This window comes from Athene noctua, chromosome 7 (assembly GCF_965140245.1).
Source record: "Athene noctua chromosome 7, bAthNoc1.hap1.1, whole genome shotgun sequence".
NCBI lineage: Eukaryota > Metazoa > Chordata > Aves > Strigiformes > Strigidae > Athene > Athene noctua.
In genome coordinates this window covers 7,704,328-7,712,586 of record NC_134043.1, presented here as the reverse complement: position 1 = coordinate 7,712,586, position 8,259 = coordinate 7,704,328, and the positions used below count along the sequence as shown (strand labels likewise).

Sequence of the window (8,259 nt, the reverse complement as noted above, 5' to 3'; positions counted from 1 at the left end):
TATCTAATTTACTTTGAGAGATTTATTGCAATCTATTTTCACAATTTCATATGAAGACTTTTTGTTAATAATGTTCTTCTCACCTACTTCTCTATCTGACGCTCATGTAAATTAACAATTGTCTGGTTTCCTCCTGATTTTTAAATTGCAAGCATCCAGTTATTTTAGCTTTGAGCCAGTTCTGTACTTCAGAATATTCCATCTTTCTGACATCAGTTAAAAATGCAGAATTTTTATTGCATAATTTATTAAAATGTTTAGAAACATGATACAATTTAATGTGACACTAGAATACTAACTCGAAGTATCACATTTTCATTAAAAATGTGTACAGTTGCCAATACAAAGAGTCTTGATCTGTTAAAATATTTTCTTTTAAATAAACAGCTAAGGATAAAAAAAATTATTGTGGCACTTCAGTAAATGAGATTATTTTTTTTTTTTATTGCACAGTATAATGCTCAAATCAATACAGGTTCATCAATAGCAGGAAATATGCTTGCAATTGTATCGTATTTGCAGGGCAAATCATCTCAAACTTTCAAAAGCAGCTCAGATCAGGGTGTCAGTCGTTTGGGATCCCGCGGGAACATGGAGGTCTGACGAACATTATGCAGCCCTAGGTACAGCATAGTTACTCTTTCCAGCCCTACAACAAATGAAAAAAACCCATCAGCATAGCCAGTCATTTGCTTAAAACTCTTAGTAAGCTAAAGGTACTTTATAGCTCCAGCCAGGCTCACAGTGTGGTGTGACCAAAGACTGAGGTGTAGGTGTTAGCACGTCTCACTGCAGAACGAAGCTGGAACCAGAAATGAGGGATTTTACAGGCAGTGCCTTCTGCCACGACACAGACTTCCTCTGCAACGTGTATCAATAAGCAATGGTACTAGAGACTCGACCCTGCTCTGGATCACCTCGGACTTCCCAGAAAGATGGTGTAGAAAATTGAAATGGGAGGGAGGTAACCAGGAGTTCTGTAACAGAAGGATAGTCCAAAACAGTCTTAACAGCTTCAGAGTAAAAAATGTGAAGTGCTGTAAGCAATTACAGTAAAACCATGCAGTTGGGGAAGTTTATCCCAAACCTTCTACAGTACAAAAATGTAGATTCAGCAATGTGTACCCAAGGAACTATCTGCTGATATCTTTATAATAAACATTTCACTGGTCATTGTGTTCTTTCTTCCCGAAACCCTAGAGGTTATGTGTGTAGTGTGGAACATGGAAGGGCTTCCCAACCCGTGGGGCTCCATGTGCACCCCAGCCATGCCGAGATGAAACCCAGATGGATACTAGTTGTCACCCACTGCCCTCCTACGCTAAAGTTTCTGAAACAGCTAGAAACCAGTGTTAATACCCACAGCACCTCCTGTTTGGCCGGTACTTGACCTGACCTCTGCGATATGCCACGAGGAGCATTTGCTCCGCAGAAGTAGCTTCAGCTTCCTTGATGTTAGTTCTGACTAGCCTAAATGATTTTGGACCATCTGCAACGCTGCATCTTCTCTGCTCACAAGTACTGCATGATCATCGACGCTGACATCTTGTAGTGATTTCAAAACCGTTGTCTCAATAGCATATCGCAGATCTAACGCGTTTTCTGAAGGCCTACGTAGGAAGTTATTCTGAGAACATGCTAAGAATGTACCAAATATACTTTACAGAAGTAAGGCAAAGGCAGAAAAACTGAATTAAAGAAATCATTATGTTTATTGATCACGACCTACAAAGTGTCCTATTTCCACATGCATGAACATATTTCACCCTGCTAATAAAACCAAGGTGCGTAACTGCAAATTGTTATCGTTAAGATGACTAAAACCTATCTTTTTTCATTTTAACATGTAAAATACTCACACCCAAAACACAAAGCCTCAATACCTTTGCAGAAACAATTAGCACCAGCCAAACCCATCAGTGATATTCAGTCAAATCACTGAATAAGACACAAGCAATCACTTATCTCTCTGCACTGCAGAACAGCTTCAAATGCACTAACAGAGCAGTGGCTTCTGCTATTTGTAGGCTGTGACAAATCCATACATAATACAGTATTTTCTTGCTTCCTTAAATACTCCTCATTGGTCAAATTTGAAAGTGATGTGTCTGGCTAACTGGCATTTTTTTCTTGTGATCACCTACTTTTTAAACTTGCCAGACTGTGCCATTAATATTTTGCCTATTTATTTTGTGATGATCCTTATGTTTTAGCTTCTCTCATTAAATTCTCCAGGATAAACAGCCCCAAACATTTACCTAACAAGGCTACTATTCTGAATTTTACACTGAACTCTTCTTGAGACTGAGCAGTTTAAATTAAGCTCAGGCTAAAACAGAACAAAATAAAATACAGATACTTACCTATTCCACCACCTGCATGGGGAGGTGCACCAAAACGAAAGGAATCAATATAAGCCTTTATTTTCTCCAAATCTAGAGAGGAAAAAGATATGTTTCTCACCTGCTTAATGAACCCCAAGCTAAACATACAAGTGACTAGAGGACTTCAAACACTACAAAAAATTTACCAATTTAACTTAAAAACTAATGGTGGGGTTTTACTTATTAAACATATAAATTGTCCAGGACTATCTAGAAATTCTGACTATATTTTTTTATAATTTTTTTAATAACTTCGTTAGGGAAGAAATTCTGGAATTAAGACCTAGGCCCAACTGTTCACTGTAATTATGGAAAATGGTGACTTCTTGAATAAACTTCAGTGAGAATTAGCAACTATTTTTCCATCTTGCTACAGTGGAAGCTACTCCATTTTTGCTGTTGCCCACCTGGCACTTCACTTTGTCATTCACTGAAAGCCTAATTTTAATTTAGATTTTACTCCTGATCTTCACGTAATTTACTCTTTTACCCTTTTACTATCAGCTGGTTTGGTCCCTGCTGAGTCTTTTTTTTTTTTTTTTTTAAATTTCACCAGTGTACACTTCTTATTTTCACTCAGTTCAAGATTTAAAAAGGACAGCCAACCAAGACTCTGCTGGACTGCTCTATAAAAAGGTTGTGGGACTAGAGAGGCACGACTGAATGAGACTGGTTTGTCTACCCTTATTCTGTTGAAGGTATTTTCTGCATTACATTCTCTCTAAAATCCTTGGAAACAATTCCTTTCCATCAAGGTGTTTAAACAGAATAGGAGGGATTAAGAATTGAACAGTGTTGTGACTTTAGCACTACTGCCATATAAAAAAATTCTGCCCCAAATTCTTCCTCTAAAGAAAAAAAAACAATCATGATTTAGATTCTTTTAAATTCAGCTTCATGTTATTTGACTTGTTACCGATTCCATGATGCTGGGCTCTTTCTGTCAGCAGCTGAGGATCGTGAATTCTCTGAGCTCCAGACAAGATCTCTTCCCCTCTCATGAACATATCGTAAGAGTTTGAGTTTTTCTGAAAAAAACAAAGATGAGTTTATTTCCTACCTACAGTTGCTCCATTCTTAGGTGGCAAATATGCACCTCTCAGTAACTTCACTTAGGGTATCCAAAGTTGTGCAGTAAGACTGCAGTGTGTTTGGAGTCTGCCCAGGAATTACAGCCCTTTGGCTCCCTCTCATTAGACTGGAGTTGATTTAGAAAACCAAAGTTCATCCACACACCCTTTGAAAAACCATTACACTTGCATGTAGTTATCCCAGCAAAAGATGCTCTAATGATATTTACCCTGGATTTAGGAATAAACTGGGCAATTTCTAACAATGTAAAAAAGCATATTTTCTGTTAAAGTGTCTGTTGCCTCTCTTCAGTGATGGCAGCAGTGCTCTGACTATGGAGATCTCTTCATAAAGCTCTCCCAATGTTAGCTAGATTTCTTTCTTTCTCATATGTTTTCACCAGTGAATAGTAACTATAAACATTTTCCGAGTCATGTAACATGACCTGATCTTGTTACCGGAATTTTAATTATAACAACAAGATCCTATAAATATACTTTATTTTGTCAAGTTATCCCTACACAGAGTAATTTAAACTACAAAAAAACCCCACTGACAACAACAAAGAATTTTACTTACAGGGTTTACTGGGTCTGGCATTGTATAAAAAGGCCTCACGGCAAGAGGATATTTATCAAGAATATAGAAGTCTGTGTCATACTAAAAGAAGGTAATTTAAAACAGTTAGTACTGGAGAAAACGATGTGAAGAACAAATTACATGAGGAAGACACAAACAGTGAAACTTTGAATAAAAAAAATCTCCCAATAACTTTCCACAAATTTGACAGCATTCTCTTAAAAAAATAGTAGTTATCAATGAAAGTGGTGTATTATTTTTCAGTTTTCCAATACTACTTCTAGTGTAAACTTGCAAACGTTTAGCAGTAAAATGTCTTGCTGTAGTAACAGGTACTTATTTTTTTGCCAAAGATCTCATCTTCTTCTATAGATTTAGTTACAATCTGGTTTGTTGGGGTTTTTTTAATTATCATAAGAACTGGTTTTGGAACATACTATCCTTTTTTTTTTGGTGTACTCAGTATAACAGATGATAGAAATAAACGGTTTGAAACAGCTTATTAATGATGAAGACAAGACTGTCAGTAGATTAAATAAGCAGCAGCAAATGGGAATGCAGTCAATTAAAAAATTCTTATGATAATCCTAAACGCTTCACAACTTCTGCATGTTCTGAGATATTGTATTCTCAATCACTGTGTAAAAACATGTTTTACATGAAGGAGGCATTTGTACCAACCCAATGACCATGACATCAGGTTTCAGATTCAATGACAAATTTATGTATTCTAAAATAATTGTTACCTTTTCCTTTACCAGGCGTCCCAGGAGCTTTTCATTAGGTGTGCTGAAAAAGATTATCACAATTAATTAAGTGATTTAAACTTGTACTGATTATATATTTCATAAAGCTAAAAAGATTTCAAGTGACAGATCGGCTGTACCCTGCCCTTTAGAAAATTTAGTACTTGTTTCTAAATGTTTTGGATTGTGCAGACAGAAATTTCAGAAATAAAGTATATATATTTCTGTTCCTAAATATTTTATATTGGTTCTAGAAATCCTTAAATTAACTTATACCTAAAGATATTCTTGCTCAATGTAATTACTTCCCAGTCACCACATTCTGATTACTGAGGAACTGTGAACTCTTTTTCCTATTGGCATATACCTTGTGCAGCCATTTCTTCTTAGGCACAGTAAGTGAGAAACACCATAAGCAGCTGCTGAGGAAATGACTTTGCTCTATCAAACTCTTATGATTGAACACACAGATTGTTTAACCTTCTTTGACACATAGATTCTTTAACTGTAAAAATCACACATTATCCTACGAAAAAGAACAGAAATGTTTTACTTTATCAAGAGTCTCTAGAAAAGTTTGTATATCACTTAATTAAACCCATCTTTCAGTAAATCAATGGGAATGCAGTCATGACTGCTTAATCATTTTCCTCAGAGGCAGAAAGAAGAAATGGGAAGGTGCTACTGAAAAGAAAGACCTTAAGACTGAAGAATATTTTTGTTTAATCATAGAGTCATTGAATCATCTAGGTTGGAAAAGACCTGAAGATCACCTAGTCCAACTACTAACCTAACACTGACAGTTCCCAACTGCACCATATTCCTTGGCACTGTGTCAACCTGACTCTTAAACCCCTCCAGGGATGGGGACTCCACCACCTCCCTGGGCAGCCCATTCCAACGCCCAACAACCCCATCTGGAAAGAAATACTTCCAAATACCCAGTCTAAACCTTCCCTGGCACAACTTGAGGCCATTACCTCTTGTAATCCTATTCAAAGACGTGCCAATTCACATGAAGAACTGCAATTACTAGAAAAACAAATGCTTCTTTCTCCTTAGAAGGTTTGAGTTACTCTCACTTTATGTTTCAAGTTACATTCTTTTGAATTTCAGTTTGTATGTATAGTCTACATTAAAAGAAGACTATTTTCGTACTCATTCGTTTCTTTGTCAAGAGATCTGGACATGAGTACTGTTTATTTCTCTAAAAGCTTGTGGTTCCTTCTTGAGGGCTGCCAGTTGCACAGCACAAAACTGACACTTTACTACCACTTTCACAAGACTCCGACACATCTGTGTACTGCCAAAATACCTCAGATCTTCTTCATCACCCATCTCAACACCAGCCTCTCTAAGCATGGCCACAGCTTCACGGTATTCCAGCCTCAGAGTTGGCTCCAAAAACTTAAATGGCTCACACGGAAACTGTTTGTTCACTGTCTGAATTTCAGTTTGAAATCTGTATATGAGGAAACAAGAACAGAAGCAAAATACAAAACAATCAAGAAATGTACTCTTCTTGCATCCAGTAATGATTTTGCAAATACAATACAATTTTGCCACAAGAGGTCCCTCTTGCAACATAAAAAACTATTTTAAAGACACTTCTGGAAAAATTCTGTACAATCCTAATGATACACATGTTAATATTTTACTATTACTTCTGATTTATTCCTTTTGTAAGAAATAATTGACTAGGACAAATTTTCACAGTAAAGACATTGAGAAATCATCCCTTTGATTTGTAATATTTACCTGGGTTCTTCTTTGATTTGAGTAATATACTGTTTCAAATATAAAAGAGAAATTTCCTCCTAGACAGATGAAAAGATCTGCATTTCCGCTAGCAAGATGGTCTAATTTGTAAGCAAATGAAAACCACTTCTTAAACTTCTGGCCTGGCTTTTTAACGAGTTAGAATGTGAATAATGGAAAATAATTTGCTGCTTTCATGGCAGAGATACAGGCTGTTACAATAAATTTTATTCAGAAAAGCTTTATTAGATATTAAATATTAAGATTAATTGCAAATTGAACTATCAGTCTACCTGCAGTGGCACAAAAATAAGGATGTTTTCAATTAACGATGGATCATTTCTGTTGGGAAGTCCATTCAACAGTAATCAACAAGTTTTCTTTGTGCGAGCTACCATACTCTAGGAGATGCAACTCGGGCTAAAAATAGACGGTTTACTGGCCTATGGCTTGAGTGAACTTTAAAAGTCAGGCACGAAGAAACAGTTAAGAGCGAAGCAAAAATGTTTGAAGTTTTGTTGTAAATCAGATTAGTAATGATTATCTGACAAGCTGAGGATAAAATGCTCATTCATTTCATATCACTGTGCAAGAGATCTCAAACAAAGTTGCTCATGAAATGGCAAATGCTCTCATTACCTTTCCTGAAGTCCCTTGAATATCTGCACCAAGGTATCTGCAATCTCATCTATCACTTCATGATAGTGATAGTTAAAAGCCATTTCAATATCAAGACCAACAAACTCAGTCAGGTGTCTGTGTGTATTGGAGTCCTCAGCTCTAAACACTGGAAAATTAAACAACAGAAATTCTAACTGACCTGAAATTATCATTCCATTTTGAAAAATAACACTGACAATCAATCAATCAATCAATCACGTCAGCATTTGACTCAGGCAGACAATGCTGTTGTTAGACATGACAATTCTCACTGAAAAACAAGAAGAAAACTAGGTGCCTCAGAGCATCATTTATAACAACAGTGACAGCATTACTGTATCCTTTGAGCACCACAGCTACAAGACAGACAAGAATTGTAGAGAGGCATTATCTCTTGTTAGACCAACAGGCAGAAGTAGTAAAAACAGACAAGCTTTCATGCACACAAGAACTTTCAGATTTGAAAACTGCCTTTTTCAGAGGAAATGGACTTGTGCATGTGTGTGTGTTCTGGTTTGGGTTTTTTTTCAGATATATGGGCCTAATTTAAACACATCTTCCTATAAACCATGACTAATTTGATAGTAATTAACAAGAAATTTAAGATGTTCTGAATTACTTGCATCTTTATTTTATAAGCTGTTACTGACTTTTTTCCAATCTCTCCAGCTTATCTACCTTTAAACCCATCTTTGATGTCTTAAGAGAAAAAATTAGAACATTACCACCTAAAGAGGCCATGTCGTATCAGCCTTTGAGAAAGAGAGAGCATGAGACTGGAAATTATTAACTTTTTAGTATTTACTGACAGCACATTAAAAGCACAGATTTTCTAAATAAAGTTGTTTGGTACATATACAAAAGCAAGGGATAAGTGTATGTTAATATGCAATCTGAAGTACATAAAACCTAGCTTGCCTATTTTAACTGCTTACTACTGGGCAACTAAAGGCAACTAGGCAACTACTCGGCATGGTTAATAGGAAACTATGACTTCAGTAATCACAGTGTTGTTTCATGTTTTACTAACTTCATCATATTATCAGTTTCCAATGCAACTC

At 36.2% G+C, this 8,259-nt stretch overlaps 1 protein-coding gene across 2 annotated transcripts in view; it reads right to left on the bottom strand.

Moving 5' to 3' along the window:
• Nucleotides 1-424: 424 nt before the first annotated feature.
• Nucleotides 425-8,259, bottom strand: part of DARS1 (aspartyl-tRNA synthetase 1) — a 41,461-nt gene continuing 33,626 nt past the window's right edge. For both annotated transcript variants that reach the window (XM_074910650.1, XM_074910649.1), the window contains 7 exons: nt 7,178-7,325; nt 6,096-6,242; nt 4,781-4,823; nt 4,035-4,115; nt 3,301-3,412; nt 2,364-2,435; nt 425-649 (listed from right to left, as the gene is read on the bottom strand). In XM_074910650.1, coding sequence (XP_074766751.1) covers nt 558-649; nt 2,364-2,435; nt 3,301-3,412; nt 4,035-4,115; nt 4,781-4,823; nt 6,096-6,242; nt 7,178-7,325 — 695 coding nt within the window. In that variant the 3' untranslated portion in view covers nt 425-557. The remainder of the gene's footprint in view (nt 650-2,363; nt 2,436-3,300; nt 3,413-4,034; nt 4,116-4,780; nt 4,824-6,095; nt 6,243-7,177; nt 7,326-8,259) is intronic.